Genomic DNA, 19,044 nt, shown 5'->3' on the forward strand with positions numbered 1-19,044 from the left:
GCTTAGCCTGGAATCCTAGACCATCCAAGCCAGCCGTGGCTTCTCCTGTCTGAAAGAGTACACAGAGGCTACATGGGGGAAAGAGACTTGCCGGAGGCTACAGTGTACAGAGCTCCAACATGAGCCCAGAGCTCTTTTTGTTCACCTTCTATGACCTTAATGCATTGTCCCAGATGGCCTGCATCTGGGTCTGAGCCCCTTCCATATGGCTCACTGTGCTAGGGATGACAGAAGGTGGGCAGGGAAGAGCAGACCAGAGAGATTTATTCTGGTACTCTTGTCCTTGACATACTTGGGGCTGAATGGAGGGCTGGGGTGCAGAGCTTAAATAGTGAACAACCCCATTACATAGTCAGAGCATTTGTGAGGACCTTGTGTTTGACCCTGGGGGTGTGGGGAGGGAAGGGGGCAGGGAGGGCAGGCAGCAGCAGTGAGCTTGGCAGAAGGCGTGGTGAACATGTCTTTAAGCCACCCCCGAATTCTCACAAGACATGATGCGGAGTCTGTCCACCCAAGTGGCGAGAAGTAAATGTGTGCTGTCATAAATTGCTGAGAAAAAGCTGACTATGAAACAAGGCAAATACAAGATCCTGGCCCCAGTATAGCCATTTCTGTGCTATCGTTAGCAGAGACACCCATAGAGAAAGGGGGAAAGAGAGAAGGGACGAAGGAGCCGTGTCCAGACTTCTGGGCTCCCTAAGCAGAAAGAGGCAGATCCCCAGAAGCTCAGGGCCTACCACACAGTGACGCTTGAGTTCATGGTGATAACAGCGATGACTAGAACTGCCATTCTGAATTCCAACTACGTGGCAGGTTATTCAGGTGTTCCTAATCCTCACAACTTCTCTACAACATAGATATGTTTAACTCAACAACTATCTAATATTTATTGCTGCCACTCCCATTTGCTGAAAAAGGGACTAAACCCTTGAGAAGACACCAGCTAAGGGGATGTGGCATATGGCTGGGCTGGGTCTGGAGCCAGGATGGTGGGCTATTGGAGTTCATCCTTTCCCCCTGAGCCACAGAGCTCGCAGCCTTGGTCCTGATTCTGCTGGGCAGGTCAAGGCTGGGCATTGGTTCTGGGTTCTCATATGTTCTCCTGGGGCTTGAAGGGGCCATGGAAGTCACCTGGATCAGGCGGGGACCCCCTGCTTTGTCTGTGAGCATTGTGATAAGAGAACCCTTGACCAGAAGCAGGTGAAGAGTCAGGGTCTTAGCTCTGCTTCTGGGCATCATTTCCAGCTGCATTCTGGGCCTTAAATCTTCCAGTGACAAGTAAAGGTTGGGGACAAACCTGCTCCAAAGGCAAAGAAACAGATCTTGTCTTGGTTTTCCTGAAGCAGGGACATGACCCGCCTCCCCATGCGCTCGTTTCTCTTGTAGATGAGCTCCTGGCGGAAGTAGCTGTCGATCTCCTGGGCTGTCACCTGCTCATGTGGCGGGAGAGTGGTGTTGATGAAGTTGGGCAGCTGCAACGACAAGATAGAGGCCTCGCTCAGGTCTTAACGGAGCAAGGCGTGCATCAGATAAATGCGCAGCCCCAGCGGGGGTCTGGCAGTTTACTTTTCTAAGATCTGAGCAGGCTGTCCAAACCCTCTGAACTGAGCGTAGCTCTGGTTTTATAGGAGAAGCAAGCACAAAGGAAAAGATCCAGAGACCAATGCAGCTATAGCTAGTGAAAGGCAGAGCCAGGCTGTGTATCCCAGTGGCTTCCCCTCCACTTGGGTCTGCCTGGTGTCTTTGGCAGAAACTGAGGGCTCAAGGAGGCTGGGGCTGTGCCTGCTCCACACTACTCTCACTTCAGCCCCCAGCCCAGAGCTGGCCTGGAACTCAGTGCAACAAGAGAGTGTGCCAGGTCAACTTAGCGGCATGGTGTTGCAGGAGGCCACAGGGCATGCGGTTAGTGTGACCCTGCTTCAGATCCAATTCTGGTGCTGTATGCACTGGACAAGTTATTCCACTTTGCTGAGCCAGGGGCGTTTGTGGGAGAGACTGACGTCACCATGGGGACTAAATGAGATGAGGAATGCTGCTGTGGCTGCCCTCCTTGTTTGACAGGGTCATCACCTTCAGTTTACCCCATGTCTGAGCCACCATCTGCCCACCTGGCTCCACACTTCCCAGGACATGAGCCAGATGCCTTTATTTCATCTGGAAAACTTCCACTCCAGCACTGTAGCTCCTTCCATAATGATGCCTGTATCAAGCTGCCTAGGATTTAACCAGCTTTCCCCGTTCTGGGCCCTTCACTGTCCATACCCAGTATGTGGCCTGGCCACAGCACTGCTGAAGTGTTCTTGAACTAGGCAGAGGCCTCTCTGAATTCAAGGATGGCGTCTTGGTCATTTCAGGTTGCCAGGGCCTGGTACAAGGAAGCTGCCCCGTCCGTGGTCCTCAAATCTAAACAAGGTTGCACTGCCCCTTTCTGACCTCAGCCACCTTGCTTGTGTTCCTGTCATCCAGGTGACCTCCAAACTGTGTGTGCCATTGGGGAAACTGAGGTCTACCTCCTCCCTCCCAGCCTATCCATGTCATAACAGCCTTAAAGCTCTTGCTCCCAGAATACCTTCCACCTGGGCTCACCTCTTCCATGTCCACCACCACCAACCCAGGCACAACGCCCAAGACAGGCATGAGACTGATGGAGGTCTAACCTGAATACAATTTTCCTGGTGGTTTTAGTTCCTGACAGCCCAACAACATGGCTTTTCTAGCCACCTCTGGGTTGTCAACATCTGTTCTATGGAAAATGGGAAAGCAAGCAGAGAGTGAACCCTTTGAGCCTTCAAGGTATCCTGAAAATTGGCCTCTGATATCTGTTGGCCAAGACCCAGAAGAAGAGTGGGAGGTAGGACACCTGCTAAGGGGTTGAGCCTAATACTGCTCTGGGGGGAGGCAAAGTCAGGGCTCTGTCTTCTCAACTTGATCAGTGCACAACCGACATAGTTTATGCAGCAGCCCTCTTATGTCCAATCAGGGCCCACACAGAGTTGATGTCTGAGGACTGTTTGTTTGGCAAATAGACAAATCCAGGAGCAGAGATCTTACCCTCCCTGACTATGGAAGGGATGACAAAACAGGTCACACTCAACACGGCTGTAGGAAACGCCAAAGACTTCTAAATGTGTGTGTGCATGTGCAAGTGGTGGGTAAGAACAGAGCTTATAACTAGAGGGGTTATTTCTGGAAACATGCCCCTCAAAGGCTCTTTTGTTCCATTTTTGTGGTGTAGAAAATAATGGGAGAACATATTATTCCACAAATACATGGTTGTTCAATCAATGCACAAGTGGAAAAATGAACGGGCTGGTGACAGTGAAAGAAGAGAAGGCTCTGGAGTGATATGGCCAGCATGCTTGGACCACTGCCCCTCTCTGGCTGTGGACTACTTTGGAGGCCTGATGCTGACTAGGTTACATGGCTTCTCGGAGACGCAGGGTCCGCCCTGGTACCATACATTGCTACAGGGGTCCAGTGACTCAGCTTTAGGAAGCAGCGCAGTGCGTGGCACTAAGGGCTCTGGAATTATACACCTAGCTGGTGATGTCACAGTGGAGGGTAGCCTTGTGCAGGAACTGGAGACAGAGAGGACAAACACATGGTTTCAGAACCATCAGAGCACTCCAGGGAAGTGTTGTTTCCCTCCCCTCTCCCACAGGTCCATGGGACTTGTGGACATGTGGCCTTCTGCCTGGGCTTCCTGCCCACAGAAAGCACTTGTGCAGAGATGTGTCTCCTGTCACTCCTTAGGGAGCTAAAAATATTTACAAGGACAAGAAAATGAGTTAAATTTCAAAGCCATGAAGCAGTTGAACTGGACACTGAAGCTCCCTTGGCTGCCCAGCCGCTGGCCGACATTCTCTGCATGTCTCAGGCTGATGGGCCTTGGCCCTGAGCCAAGGATGGGGCCTGGGTTTGGGCCAAGGCTGGGAGGAAAGCAAATTAATGATGTCATTAGACTTGTTCAGGGCTTTAAATCTCCCATGACAAGTTTAAGTGCAGGATGTATAACATTTTGAAGAGGACATATACTGTCCCTGGGGCCCTAGAAAGATCAGTTTGAGATGGGTGACAAGGCTGAATAGGACTGGAGTGAGGACCTGGGGGAGGATTTCAGCACGGCTATGTGAGACCTGTGGCTTGGGATGGTTAAGGGCCCAGGTCTGCTGATTACTGTGATCTCAACCACCTGCTTTGCTGTAACTATCGACCCAGCAGACACCCACTGAGAACCACCATGGGTCCTGCTCTGTGTCAGGCTAGGGGCCACCAAGCACTTTCAGGATTGGTTTGTTGTCCCCCATGATACTTATATCTCAGTGGGGAGTCAGGAGAGGGCAATGAGGGAGGCAGGACTATAGGGCAGGTGTGGCCTGGATTGTTCAGGACAGACCTGGCTGGAAGAGATTGCTACATACCTGTTTGTTCAGGACAAGACAGATATGTAGCTACTGGTACCTCTCAAGAATCCCAAGAAAAGCTCCTGGGAGACCTCCCCCAACCCTGGCCACCAGTAGACCAATAACAGTGCTAGTGACCTGGTACTGCAGAGCCACGGCACAGTCTTACTGAAGGTGGGGACAGTGAGGGAGGGAGGCGGGCAAGCACTTAAGCCAGAGGTGCACTTGGTTGGCCCCAGGCCCTACACCTATCCTGACCCGGTCTCTGAAGGCCACTTTGTCATCTTCTACATGGCAGCAAGGTACATGTATCTTTCTGACCTGGATTGAACTTTCTGGGGCTCCTGTTCTCCACTACCTGTACATCTGCTCTGCACACCATGCTTGAAGAGCCAGGATTCTACCCCAATCTCTCTCAAGCCTAGTTCCCATTTTACGTTGTTCCTGAAGATTCTTTTTTTTTTTTATATTTTATTTATTTATTTGAGAGCGACAGAGACAGAGAGAAAGCTAGATAGAGAGGGAGAGAGAGAGAATGGGCGCGCCAGGGCTTCCAGCCTCTGCAAACGAACTCCAGACGCGTGCGCCCCCTTGTGCATCTGGCTAACGTGGGACCTGGGGAACCGAGCCTCGAACCGGGGTTCTTAGGCTTCACAGGCAAGCGCTTAACCGCTAAGCCATCTCTCCAGCCCAGATTCTTTGACTACAGAACGGTGACAAGCCTTACAGCCTCTGGGTCCTCAGCCCCTGAGACTTCAAGGCCTCCACTTGCAGATGCAGCACCAGCATAGGCCGATGTGCATGGCCATGGCGGTGTTAGATGTTGCCGTGTCTGGGGACAGTTTAGTCTCTCCTCGAGGTGCTAGCTTCTGCCTGTGCACTCTGCACGTAGCCTGGACTACAATGTGAATTTGGGCACACTAACCTAGCAGCTTTATTCCACTTTTGTGTTTCTGATTAGAAGTTCAAAGGAAATCTGAGCTCATCATTCTCTGAGGTCACCCTGTGCTTCCTTCTTCCACCTTATGGGCGCAGTCTCGCTCCAGCTTTGTCCTGTCCCTTCCTGACCCCCATGCCATCAGACTTGTGACCAGGAGCTCTCTGCCATGAGTTACCCCAGCCTGGCCCCTAGTGAACAACACAGGGTGAGGCTCACCAAAAGTAGGTCCCTGGTCCCCAAGCCTCATGGAGTCCGGATCCTCTCCTTCCTATCCCCTTCACCCCACAGTCAGAGCCCCCAGACACAGAGCCTCTGCGGCTCCTTCCTCTTTCATCCTCTCAGATGCACTAAGCACAGGCTGTGCCCACAGTGGCTCGCACAAGAGTCACTCACTGGCACCTGCTCTGTGCCCGGCGCCTGGAGGTCCCGGGACAGCAAGAATGTGGAGATGGGTAGCACATCCCTGCCCTTGGGGAGGCCACGTCTGGAGGCTGGAGGGCAAGCACAGACAGAACGTCGTGGCCCTGGCACGGCTCGCCGTCACCTGGAGCTCTCACCCCTCCCTGCTACCCTCAGTCTTTGGCTTGCTCATACAAGGCTCTCTCTGCCAGAACATTCTTCTTCCATCTGGGGCCAGTGGACGTTCTTCTATGGCCTCTCGCCTTGCAGGATCTTTCCTCCTCTGTCTCTCTCTAGCCCCAGGTACAGTCCCATCTACCAAGTGGTTTCTGTCTCAGCTTCCAGACACACCTCTTCTGCTCACACTATGGGGCAAAGACTTCCTGGGTCTCTGGGGTTTCCCATGAGAGGATAAGCCTCACACAGCTGCCCTCTTTGGTTCCACATTATAAAGTCAGGCCGTAGTTTGGACAGGGTGGATAGAGCTAGTCTCATTGGGTGATGCTTATGTGTGTGCTGTGTTTGGTGTATATGCATGGTGCACATGAGTATTGTATGCATGTGGGTGCAGGTGTGGGTGCGCGTTTATGGTCAGAGGCCCATGTTGGATGCCATCTTCAATTGCTCTTCACCTTATTATTATTTTATTTTATACAGGGTCTTAAAACCTGGGACTCACCAAGTCAGGTAGACAAGCTAGCCAGCAAGCACTGGAGATTTTCCTGTCTCCATCTCCCCAGAACTGGGATTATATGCACACACCACCATGCCTAGCTTTTACATGGATACTGGGGATCAGAACTCAGGTCTTGATGCTCACGTGGCAAGTGCCTTACTTAGCTGGTGATGTTGAAGATAGAGGAGGAGTGAGCTGGGGTGAAACCTGAGAAAAGTATCTGCGAAGAGGGAACAGCCAAGTGTGAAGGCAGAGATGGTGTTGAGAGAAGAGGCATAAGAGAGGTATACAGTCCACTGCAGAGACTTGTTTTAATCCTGAGAAAATGGGGAGTCCAGGAAATGTCTGGGGCAGGGACATGGCTTCCTAATCCAAACTTCCTGAGTGAATGGCATTCAGGTACTATGACTCAAGAAACTTGGGGCACCATAGGTACCTGGCTCCATCCAGGGGCTCAGGGAGCTTCTCAGAGGAGGCGATAGTTGGCCATGGCCAAGTGGGAGAAATCCAGGGGTGGAGAAGAGTCTGGACAAAGGCTCAGAGGTACCAAGGACAAGCAGCATTTTTAAAGAGCTACACGTTTCACAGGTTCCTAGAGTGAAGACAGTCTGTGGGACAGAGGACCTGGGCTGTGACAAGGCCAGTAAAGTGTAGGTCCCACAGGGTCGTGAGTGCTGGATGAAGTGTCTTAGACTTTACCAGACATGTATGGAGAGGCAGGGTGGAGTCTTATTAGGGCCAACCATACTGATCCCCTTCAGACTGTCCTGTTCTCACTGTTGCAGTGGCAATCTTTGTTTTAGGATTCAAATCAAGTCAGAATGTGTTGGGACAGATTTAAGTTCTAGCTCAGGGTAACCTGGTTTTTCTTCCCATGGGCCTTCATTTCCCTAAATGCAGAATGAAACCTCTCAGAGGCCTCTTCTAGGCTAAAATTTCAATGTCATAGTTCCCAGAGCCATGTACAGTTGACTCAGGTTATTGTTCTTTTTAAAAAATATTTTATTTCTATTTATTTATTTGGCAGAGAAAGGGAGGGAAGAGGGAAGGGAGGGAAGGAGGGAAGGAGAGAGAGAGAGAGAGAATGGGTGTGCCAGGGTCTCTAGCCACTGAAAATGAACTCCAGATGTGTGCATCCCCTTGTGAATGTGGCTGATGTGGGTCCTGGGGACTTGAACCAGGGTCCTTTGGTTTTGCAGGCAAATGTCTTAACCGCTAAGCCATCAGTCCAGCCTAAGTTACTGCTCTTGATCATTCAACAACTAATAAGCTATGTGCCTTGAGTAAGTCTCTTGTCTTTTCTGAATCTGAGCTTTCCCCTCTATAAAGGCGATACCAACAATTCTGCTTACATATCTGGAGAGGTGTTGGTCTATGCCTGGTCCATAGTAGGCATGTAATAACTAGTAGGCGGGCTTATGTGGGCCTGACTTGAGATCTTTGCAGCTGATGGTCTGAGTCAAAGAGGAGGAGGCACCTCACCTGGGATGTGTCATGGTTGAAGATGACAGCGTTGAGGTCCCCGCAGTTGTAGTGCTTGATGAGGTCTTCTGTGGTGTAGGGTGCCTGCAGGCTCCCAGCCCGCACACTCTCATGCTGCAGCAGGGTCTGGTTCAGGGCAAACAGCACCTGGCCAAGGAAAGAGAGGGGCATCAGGGCTGCGCTCAGGAACCAGTTGGCCTCTGGGACTTGGGAGCAGCAGGCCTGAAGCAGAAGGTAGATGGAGGCCAGCATGAGCTGACTTAGGGAATGTCACCACATTCCCTGCTCCTGACCTGTCACTCTGAACATAGCTAGTCTGCTCTCTTCTCTGGCCCTCTGTCCACACAGGTCCCTTCATGTGCTAGGTGAGTGTTATGTTTGGGATTTTGGGTGCATTGTCATGATTACTTTGTGTTCCTGAGCTTAGAAGTGTTCTAGAACAGGTAGATTCATTTTTATAACCAAAAGCATCTTGAAACAAAGCAAACAACAAATGAAAGTAAACAAAAGGTACAGTTCTTCGTCAAGGCTCAGAGACCCCCACCAGCAAGGTGTTGAGAGCCAACCATTCCTTGTACTCAGCAGATGTATCCTCTGTGCTCTGGGCCACCATGCCTGGCCCTGGGGACACAGCTGCCAGGTATCAGAGTCTCATGGAGTGCTATTCAGAAGACGCATGCCCTCTCTGGAATCAGGCCCTCTAATAGTCCTTCAAGCCATTCTTGAGTAGCCTAACATTTGAACATCATGATTCCACAGAGCACAGGGCCTTGGTTTACAGGCCCTGGAGACTGTCTACTTTGGCTTCTTTTTAATTTTATTTATTTTAATTTGTTGGCTTGCTATAGACAGGTCCCACTCTGTAGCCCTGCCTGCCTTGAACTCAATAATTTTCTGACTATAAGTTTCTTGTAGATAGAAAATGCATCTTGCTAGTTCTTTGATCTGTAGCGTCCAGCATTGAGGTTGGTGCTGTCTCTGTTTGGCTTTAGAACTTTGATAACCTGTTGTGGTCCTATCATAGTTCAAGGGTGTGTCATAAACTACTAGGAGTAGCCTCTAGAACTCTGGCTTTCTGTCTGCATTTGGGGGCATGCCACCACCATGTGGCAGGAGTTCTCATCAAGACACATAATCTGAACAAAAAGCTCCTGATGTAGGTGTGACAGGGTCTGTCCGACATGGGCCCAACTTGTGCCTATGAGCTCCCTTCCACCTTGCCTCTGTGTCTGTTAAGTGCAAAAGAGCTAGGATTGTATGGGGTACAGCAACCCTAGGCTGTTCCCCATAATGAGCTAGCTGGAGGTGAGGTCAGACCCTCCACCCCACCTCTGGGCTTTCTCCAGACCCCTCAGCTCTGGCCGCCACCACTGAAATAGGATCTGCAGCCATCTGGTTCAGGGTGTCGATGGCAGCGTAGTGACTGGGGATGGATTACAGGAGGCAAGTGGCCCTGTTGCTGTGGACATTGCTAAGGCAACAGGCACTTCCTCCCACATGGTGCATGCCTCAGACGAAAGTATCCGTGTCGAGCTGATCCGTGCTCCTCCTCAAAAGGCCTGGGACACCCAGACTTCCTGTGACCACACCTAGCTGCTACATACACCTGCCCTACTGCTTCTTAGATGAGCTGGGACAAGGTGCCATCTGACTCGGGTGAGGTCACTGGCCTGGGCGCCAGGAGACCTGCTGGAGGGAAGGTAAATGGCTTCCTTGGACCTGGTCTGGCTCATGGAGTCAGGTCTGCAATGATGTGGCCCTCACACAGCTGGGAGGCGTTCCCGCGGATTAAGTGTATTACAGTCTTCAGGGTGTTAAGAACAGTCCTGGCATGGAGTGAGTGTTGAATACGTGTTAGTTAAATAAAACTTACAAGAAAATAACCTCAAACCTTCCCAGCTTGGATCTGGGAGTGTCCCTAGAGGTCATCTGGCCCACAGGTTTTTAATTCTTTTTAGCCATGGAATACTGTTTTGTTGTTGTTTTCTAAAGAAATCTTACTCAGAGCTCCAAATGTGGAGCAGATAAAAATGGAACCATTGCTGGTCGATGGAAGGGAGGCAGGAGCGGAACTCCTGCCAGTTCAATGACCTCCCCTGTAGCAGGGTCTCCCTGGAGGTCTGGAGGCCAGTTTGAGAACCACTGATCTCATTCTGCACCCTCATCATATAAAAAATGAGAGGGACACATCTTGAGCAGGTAGAATGGGGCTTTCCTAGGGTCACACAATAAAGTGCATGGGGCAGGCTCTACCTACCTCCTAGCTCTTGGCCACAAGTCTGATGAGGTAGGATCTCTGTTCTGTCCACTGGAACGGCCCAAAGTATCTGTACCTACCACTACATCCACTGGCTCTCTTGACTCTTTATGAAATAGCCAGGGGCACTTGCTATTGAGTATTATAGACAAGAAGCTAAGGCCAGGCCATCTGAGAGTCTTACAGCTAGGATGGAAGCCTGTGGCCCTAATTGTGCCCTGTTGGGGGTCTGGTGCTTCCCACAAAGCACTGTGCACAGACCCCTTCAGAGGCACATATCCCATGGAACTGCCCTTGCTCTAGGCCTCACAGTGTGCTCTTGCTCTCCAATATCTTGAAGAGTAGACATGTAAGAAATACTACAAAAGGCAGGGTGTTGATCCTGACTCCTGTGTGCTCTCCTGCATGCTTCCCATCTATACCTACCCTTTGGAATTGAAAAGGAGTCATCACTCATTCAGCACCAGGATCCTTGGCTTTGTGATCATCTACTGTGTGTCAGGAGCTTTCTAAATTATTCATAATTTTATCTTTACAGATGTCCTAAGGTAAGATAAAAAAAAGTAAAAATAACTGGGCTGGGGGAGATGGCACAGTGGTTAAACGTTCTTGCTTACAAAGCTTGCCTGGGCTCTATTCCCCAGTACCCATGTAAAGCCAGAGCACAAAGTGGCACATGTACATGGACTTTGTTTGGTTACAGTGGAAGAGGCCCCAGCATGTCCATGCTTTCTTTTTGTCTGTCTGTATGCCTGTCTCTCTCTCACACAAATAAACAAATAAAATATATTTTAAAAAAGAAAATCCTTCAGCTAAGAGATGTTAAGGACCTTCCCCAGGTGACAAAGCTGGAGTGGGTGAGTTGGGCATCTGGGCCAGCTGCAGAGCCTGTCCTCTCAGTTAACTACCGCCAGTGGGGGCACCCCCAGCTCTCTGTGGGAGGAAGCCAACAGGGATGCTGACTCTGTAAGATGCCAAGGGAGCTCAGGGGAAGAGGCCAAACTACTGGCAAAAGACATCGGGGGTTTTCAACTTCATCTGTCTCACAAGGTTCCCACAGCAGGACTTTAAGCTACATATCTTCCTTCCTGAACATTCTTGGTGCTTCCAACAAACAAGTGGGAGGTTCATTCATTCATTAATTCATTCAGCTAGCATTGACTTTCAGCTGCTTCCCATCAAGGGGACAAAGAAGACATGTAGGAGGCAGGCATGGCATGGACTTTATGATCAGGGTGACAGAGGCACAGACACTGGAATGAACCACTACCCTGACTTCTACCTTCCTTTTGCCCTCCCAGAATTCCCCAGCACTGTGCTGTGTAGACTTCCAGACCTTGAAGTGTTCCACTTCTGGCCACCTTAGAACAATAAACCTTCCCTGCACCGAGCCTCGGAGGCCCACACTAGGATAATGTTTACGATAAGGCTGTGACATGGAATAACAAACATTGTCCAGGGCAGGGGAGGGCACTCTCCCTTGATGGCTGTGTGGAGCCCTGACCACCAGAGCTCTGGCCACCAGGAGCCCCTGTACACTCCTGGTGCCCTCCCCCTCTCAGCAGGGCCTGTCAGGCACAGAGTGGCCAAAGAGGTCTGCTAAGTGTAGGCCCAAAATCTAAATATGTCTTTAAATGTGGGGTTAGGATGGAGAGAGACAGGCGCCAGGAGGCTGGGGACAGGTTTATTGCCCCAGAGAAGTCCAGTAAACAGTCCTGGATAGTCTGGACCATCCTGAGGCCTGTGCGCACTTGGTGGCCCACTTACCAAGTCACCTGAAAAGAAGATTTGGACACAGCATCCTTGGAATAGGCTGGGGTTGGGGTAGACCAATGAGGACTGCTATTCAATCCTCAAGCCAAGGTGAATGACAGCAATGCCTCAAGCCATCTGGCCATGCTCAACGAATATTCATGATGCTTTGGGCATCAGGTATGACAATACAGACAAAAGGCTCCCTATCAGAGTGTATTGCTGGGGGTAGACAGGATAAAAAAATCCACAGTTAGTAACATATTAATAAACATCATGGCCCAGACACAGTGCTGATCCTCTGACCTAGATGGGAAGCTGCCTCCTAGTAAGGCTAGGACCTCACCCTCTGCATCCGTAGACAGAGGAGGATGACAGTGCAGCTGGGAAATGGGACCTGAACACCAATGGGGACTGGCCTGCTTCCTTGCACTGGTGGTGAGGGAGAGTTGTGCAGAATACAGGAGATCTTTTAGGTGTCTCAGTGCCTTTGACTAGAATCAGCAGAAAACAACAACATCCAGATTCCAGTAGATCTTTCAAAATTCCTCAGCAATGGATGTTGAGGTCCCCAGGAAGGCTCCAAAACTTGGCCAGCTAAGGCTCTCCCTGAAGCAAACAGAGTGGTAGAGGAGAAGATTAAAGTACCACAAGCTACCATGTGTGGTGAGTTACAGAAACCAAGACTGTAATGGTCATGAAAATTTCTCCTTATTTTGTTAGGGATACCTGTTCTCTTAAGACTGTCAGCTGACCAGATGAGTCTCAACCACATTGTGGAGATTAATCTATTTTCCTCAAGGTTTATTGATTTAATTTCAATCTCATCTAAGAGATAGCTTTATAGAAACATCTAGAAAAATATTTGATTGACTATCTGAGACTTGGCTTGAGATAGGGTCTCATATATCCCAGGCTGGCCTCAAATTTGATATGTAGCCAAGCTAACTTTGAACTGATCTTCCAGGAGAATCAGAAGTACCTCCCAAGTACTGGGATTATGAGTATGTACCACTCATACCCAGTTTATGCAGGGCTGGGAATTGAGCCCAGGGATTCTAGCATGCTAGGCAAGTACTCTACCAACTAAGCTACATCCCCAGCCCTGAATACATTTACTTTTGTGTTTAAGGTAAGTGTGGGTATCCATGTGCACCTACCTCAAATGCCTTTGCTCTGTTCCTTACCATATAACATAGTTGTGTTGATTTTCTATCATGTGGATAAGTATTGCTAATGTTTATCACATTATTTAAGTTACAGGCTGTCAAGGGGAAGAATAAGGAACAAACGAATGCCCAGTATCCTCGAGTGCACTTTTGGTTGCACACCTGATAACTGTTCCATGTGAGACAGAACTATAATCTTATTGTTGCCTCTATTTTAGAGTGAGGTATGGCTTATGAAGGTATACCACAAGAGGCAGACTTCAGATAACTAATTTTGAGTGTTAACTTGGCTGAGCCAAGTCTCAGATAGTCAATCAAATATTTTTCTAGATGTTTCTATAAAGCTATCTCTTAGATGAGATTGAAATTAAATCAATAAACCTTGAGGAAAATAGATTACTCTCCACAATGTGGTTGAAACTCATCTGGTCAGCTGATAGTCTTAAGAGAACAGGTATGACTCCTTTGGCAGAAGAGAACATTCTAGAAGGCTGACATTGAACTTGAACTGTAGTATGTATTCTTATGCTTTTCCCTAGCTTTTCAGTCTAGCAGCCCACCTTGCAGATTTTGGATTTATCATCTTCCATATGTATGAGTCAATTTCTTGCAACTAATAATTGTGATCACTGTCTCTCTGTCTCATTATCTTCACATACACACAAGAGGGTGAGAAATGTGGGAGGGAGATATTCATGTATCACATAATGATGTTTTGGTTAGGGGTGAACCTCATAAGATTATAATGGAGTAAAACAAATCATTTGGCTCAGTATTTTTCTAAAATTTTATTTTTGGTGAGAGAGAGAAGAGGGTGTGTTGGGATGATGGGTGCTCCAGAGCCTCCTGCCAATACAAACAACTCTAGATACTTGCTACTTTGTACATCTGGCTTTATGTGGGTACTGGGGAATTGAACCTGGGCTATCATACTTTGCAAGCAAATGCCTTTAACTGAGAAGCCATGTCTTCGGCACTGACTTAGTATTTCTTATTATACCTTTTCTGCTTTTAGATATATGAATCTTTGCATTGGGCTACAACTGTGTACGCTATTCAGTACAGTACATGGTGTGCAGGCTTGTGGATCAAAGTAGTCTGCACCATATGGCCTAAGTGTGGAGGAGGCTAGGTTCCTAGATCTGTATAGGTGACATGCAGAATGATAAACTCATTTAATGACCCACTTCTCAGTACCCCATCTCCTGTTACATGACACATGGCCATACATATAGCCATATATGTAGTTTACACGCACACATTCTATGGATCATTCTCTAGAGAGCATATTTAATGGGAGATTCAGAAGAATCAACCATGAGAGGAGGCATGGAGTATTGAGGCAAGAGGAACCAGAAGGTACAAAGGTGTGCATGTGAGGAAAAACAGTGTGCGGGGTAGCTGAGCTTAGCAAACAAGTTAAGTGACAGGGGATGTAGTCGAGTTGACAGCATGTCAGACAACTTTGGGAAACTACCTCCCATCACAATCCTTCACATGAGAATTCTTATTCCCCTGGGAGGACCTGAGGATGGTGACGTGACTTGCTCTAGGCCTCTCACTGGAGAGCTAGGACTGTAATTCAAAGCCAGGCCCAGCTGGAAGGTCCTAGGTTCCCTCTGCTCTCCCTCGAATCAACCTCCCAAGCCGCCTGCACTCACCCGTCACAGAACAGACCCAGATGGGCAGTTGGGAAGGGTGTGCGCCTCAGGGTGTATTGGCTGTGGGTGCTTGCACATTTCAATATGAACAGGGGGAAGAGGTCACCCTTCTTGGGATAGCCCTATGTAGACTCGGCCTCCTGCCAGCCCAGGACCTTCATCTGTGTGTCCCTCTGCTTGGAGTTCTGCACTCTTCAGTTATCACCATTGTCCTTTGCACCCAGGTGTGGTGGCTCTTTCCTTCAAGAAGACTTCCTCCAGCCACAGACGAGTCAGGCCCTCAAAGCTCTGACATGGCCTAGGCCAGGGCCCTCTCACCTCATTAGTGCTCAGTACCCATCCTCCCTGGGCAGCAGGTGCTTTAGAATGAAACACTGTTTTGGCCTTGGCTACTTCTTAGAGAACACAGGGCCAGTCACATGCATAGTAGATGCCTGAGAAATACTTCTAGAATGAGTGGATGTGTGACAAGCTGGGTGCCTTGCCCATCCCATCCCTCACCCTGAGCAGCTCCCCACCTGGACTCAAATAGATGTGGTGCCTAGCTGAGCAGGGCTGCTTCCCTGCAAGCCCCTCCCCCCCGCCCGACCCTGGGCCAGATGAACCTTTAAGCATCTTGGGGCAGGAGTAGGGGGCCTGCCTCACCACAGAAGGCTTCTCTGGTTTGGGGGACATTCACACAAATGTTCCAGGCCACAGATGGACTGTGCTGCAATTTATTTGCTTATTCTCCCTGCCCTATGGATGGTACCAGAGTTGTGCCGACTACTTTCTGCCATCCTGCTCTATATTCTGAGTCTCCCAGGCTTCCAGTACAAAGTCTTGACTCCACATATTAGGCTACTGGGCAGCAGGCACCCAAATAAACACAAGGTTTCCTGGAGTTGGGACCTGGCTCTTGGCTGGGAGTCCCGATGAAAGATCTAGCTCTCATTTGATTTGTCACTGGGAAGCCCCGGGCAGATCATTTGCTGGGCCTTGGTTTACCTTCCTGTGACAGTGACCAATATAAACATTCACTGACCCAAGATTTATGAAGCACTTATGCACCAGATAATGTTCCAAGGGCACAACAGTAAGCATAGCGCGTAGAGTGGAGCTTTCGTTCCATCAGGATAATATTGGCAATGGGCTGAACAATAAGCAAACTGTCTAGGTCAGGGAATGATAGCTGCTAACGAAGAAACAAGGCATAGAAAAGTATAGGGTACGCATTTATGCTGACATTTCTTTTTACTAAAGATATCTAGGTAAGGTCACCATGAGCAGTGACATTTAAGGAGAGGTGTAAAGGAGACAAGGCTGTGGAGGCACCTTCCTTCAGGAAGACTTCCCTAAGCCAGCGGTGGGGTTTGTGAGGTCAGCAAGTGCAAAGGCTTAAGGCAGAAGCAGGCCTGACGCCATTCTGCTCTTCAGCAGGAAACTGAGTGTGATTGGAGCGCCTTGAGTGATGGGTCCACTCAAAGGTATGGACAAAGAAGGAGCAATGGTGGACAGCTGCAAATCTTTTAGGCACCTGGGCTACAGGCTCTGGAGAGGGAGCAAAGCAACCCTGAACCAGGCCTGGATCACAATTCCCTTCGGGGAAGAAGGAAAGGAATGGGTGGAGGCAAGAAGTACCCCCAGTTTCTCACCCTCCCACAGCCCTCTGCCAGTATCTCACACAGAAATCAGGACGCAGGCATGGATCGCCTCACGGCAGGGGAGAAGAGGAGGCAAGAGTGAGGCTGGCAGTGGTAGGGGGCTCCTACGCAGAGGTACGCTGGGTGTCTGTGCCAGCCATGGAATGGAAGAGGAGGGTGAGAGAAGAGGGCAGCTTGAAAGCAAGGTGGCTCTACCTGCCTCTTCCCCTCTGTGCAGAAAACCACAGACTGGGCTTCACACACACATGCCTGGGCTGCATGGACGCTGCCCATGTGGACCTAGAGTGGCGGCCACATCCTCCTGTGGCCCACAGGGGCGTTCTCTTCATTTCTGCTCTGTGAGCTTTGAGCTTTCCACTCAAAGACCACCCTAGAGTTCCCAGAGTCCCTCCTCTGTCCTTCAAGTGGAGCCAGAAAATGCTCATAAACTCAGAGCCGCCCACGCGAGCCCAGCAGCACTGCGCTGGGAGGAAGGCTAGCGGCTGGGGCCAGGATCTTCAGGAAAAGAATCTGCGTGGGTGCTGCCCTGTACAAGGGAGGACAATCCCCTTCGTTCTCAGTTTTCAGCACAGACAGACCAAGAGCATCCTGAATCTGATTCTGGTGCTGCAGGCTTGGGCCCAGACCTGCTGGGAGACCTATCTGGGCTGCAGGCTCCTTTGGAGACATGAGGTAAGATACGGCCAATGCTCTGAGTTCCAGGACCCTGACAACTGCGGTCACAGTAGTCATTCCCTCATGACCTAAAGAGTCTACTGGTCCTGTGGCTTTATGTACCGAGGCTCACTTATACTTTATGAGGGCCTTGTGGAGCGGGTGGTATTTCCCCGACTTTATTGACAGGGAATCCAAGGCTCAAGGAAGAGGTGACACCCCACATTCCCTAGGGCTGGGTTCCACTTGAGTGCTATAGCTTTGCTCCCTCAACCCATCACATTTTCCCTGTTGCTCCTACTGTCAACCTCTATGTCTGTCCCCAGGAGCCACTGCCGTGACCCTACCAAACCACAATGCACGAGGGGAAAAGGGAGACAAAATGAACAAGAAAGTCCCAGAGAACCATCTATATTAGGCTCTCTTCAATTACAGAGCTGGGAGAAGGTTCAAGAGCATAGAGAAGATGGAGAGAACAAAGTAGCTCTAGTACCAGTGAGATGCCAGCAAGAAACAGAATTCAGAGGGCTTGAGGGATTCCTGACCCCACGTGGACATGGGTGAAGGGAATGACCATTGAGCTGAACTGAGAAGGATGATTGCTGATAGCAGCGGAGAGGGGAAAGTGCTCAGGACCAAGGGCTGGAGGTTCCAGGCACGTAGAGCTGTGGCAGGAGTAGGCGTGGAGGGGCCGGGGTGTGCAGTCCTCAGTCTCATGGTCCAGCTCTGGGCTCTATGCACCCGGCACCTAGGCCCTCTTTTATCCATCTTCAGATAGCGCACGCGTCCCTGTGGAGGCAACACGGACGGGGAGCCGGAGGCACGCTGTGTGAGCAAGACGGGGGCGGGGGTGGGGGGTGGGGGCAGGGAGAAGCCAGTCTCCACGGGAGGCAGCTGGCTGCAGTGGCCATGGTCACCACCAACTTCACTAACTTTTACGCAGCTTCTTCCACAGGCTCCACGCATGCCTGTGTACTTTTCCTGCGGTCTCCGACTTGCCCTGCTGACACAGCTACCTGGACTTCAAAAGGCAAGACTCCATGTTCATTTGCAAAATCAGTATGGAATTCCTACAGGGCCTGTCTAATTCCTCTGGTCTGACCACATAGCAATTACCCAATTGCAGAGGAGGGAGTGGGGCCTCACAGGCTCTCCAGCCACATGGGGACCTCTGTTCCCCTTGGTTTTGAGCAACAGTCAGGGAGAACCGGATTGGTGTGGACATCTACAGGGGTCTCAGGGTAGGCAGACCTGGCTGTGGGCACTCAGCACTGACAGGAATGGTGACAGGCCTCCACACTTGTCTGCATAACCATCGCCAAGTGCTTCTCAGACAGATCGCAGCAGATGTGGCAGGGTTCCTACCAGCTTCAGGCCTGATCTGCTGTAAGAAGGTGAGACAGGCCTGCTCCTCTCTGGGCCTCAGCTTCCTCATCTACCAAATGGGGAGAATAATATCTGTCCTGCCTACTTGAGACTCTCATTCTAAAATTCTCAAGAGTACAGATTACCTTTCCTCATCATGTGCCTAGGTACCTGTGTACATGTACACACACACACACACACACACACACACACACACACACAAACATACACACACACACACACACACACATGAACTGGGGTTGGTCCCAAGGGTTCTGCTGTAGGCATTCCAAGGAAGAGACAGAGCTGAACCAGTGTGGATGGAGGTCCTCTTCTCTCCTCATTGTCAAGATGTGCTGGTTGCCAGGGTGGTTATTTTCTATCCTTGAGGACTCAAAGTCTGCTGTGGGGTGGAGTAAAGGAGGAGGAGGCATGGGGAGGCCTTCTTGTGAGATCATGTACCACTCATGAGGGCTGGGGTGATGAGGCAGACAGGGAGCCCTGGAGATGGGATGGGGACTACAAATGGGACCCCCAAAGGTGGCCACTACGGCAGTTCCCTGTGAACGCATACATTTTCATGTAGCAAAGAAAGAAAAGAGAGCACAGGGGCTGCAGATGAATGCAGAGGCACATTGCCCCT

The 19,044-nt window shown here is 50.1% G+C and overlaps 1 protein-coding gene across 1 annotated transcript in view; it reads right to left on the reverse strand.

Annotated features, from left to right (window-relative positions):
• The window catches only part of Trabd2b (TraB domain containing 2B), a 205,388-nt gene that overhangs the window by 20,239 nt on the left and 166,105 nt on the right, over positions 1–19,044 (reverse strand). Inside the window, exons 3-4 of the mRNA XM_004663248.2 lie at positions 7,901–8,047; positions 1,298–1,472 (exon numbers count right to left, since the gene is read on the reverse strand). Of these exons, the coding sequence (XP_004663305.1) occupies positions 1,298–1,472; positions 7,901–8,047 (322 nt within the window). The remainder of the gene's footprint in view (positions 1–1,297; positions 1,473–7,900; positions 8,048–19,044) is intronic.

The sequence above is a fragment of the Jaculus jaculus genome, chromosome 5 (assembly GCF_020740685.1).
Source record: "Jaculus jaculus isolate mJacJac1 chromosome 5, mJacJac1.mat.Y.cur, whole genome shotgun sequence".
Lineage (NCBI taxonomy): Eukaryota > Metazoa > Chordata > Mammalia > Rodentia > Dipodidae > Jaculus > Jaculus jaculus.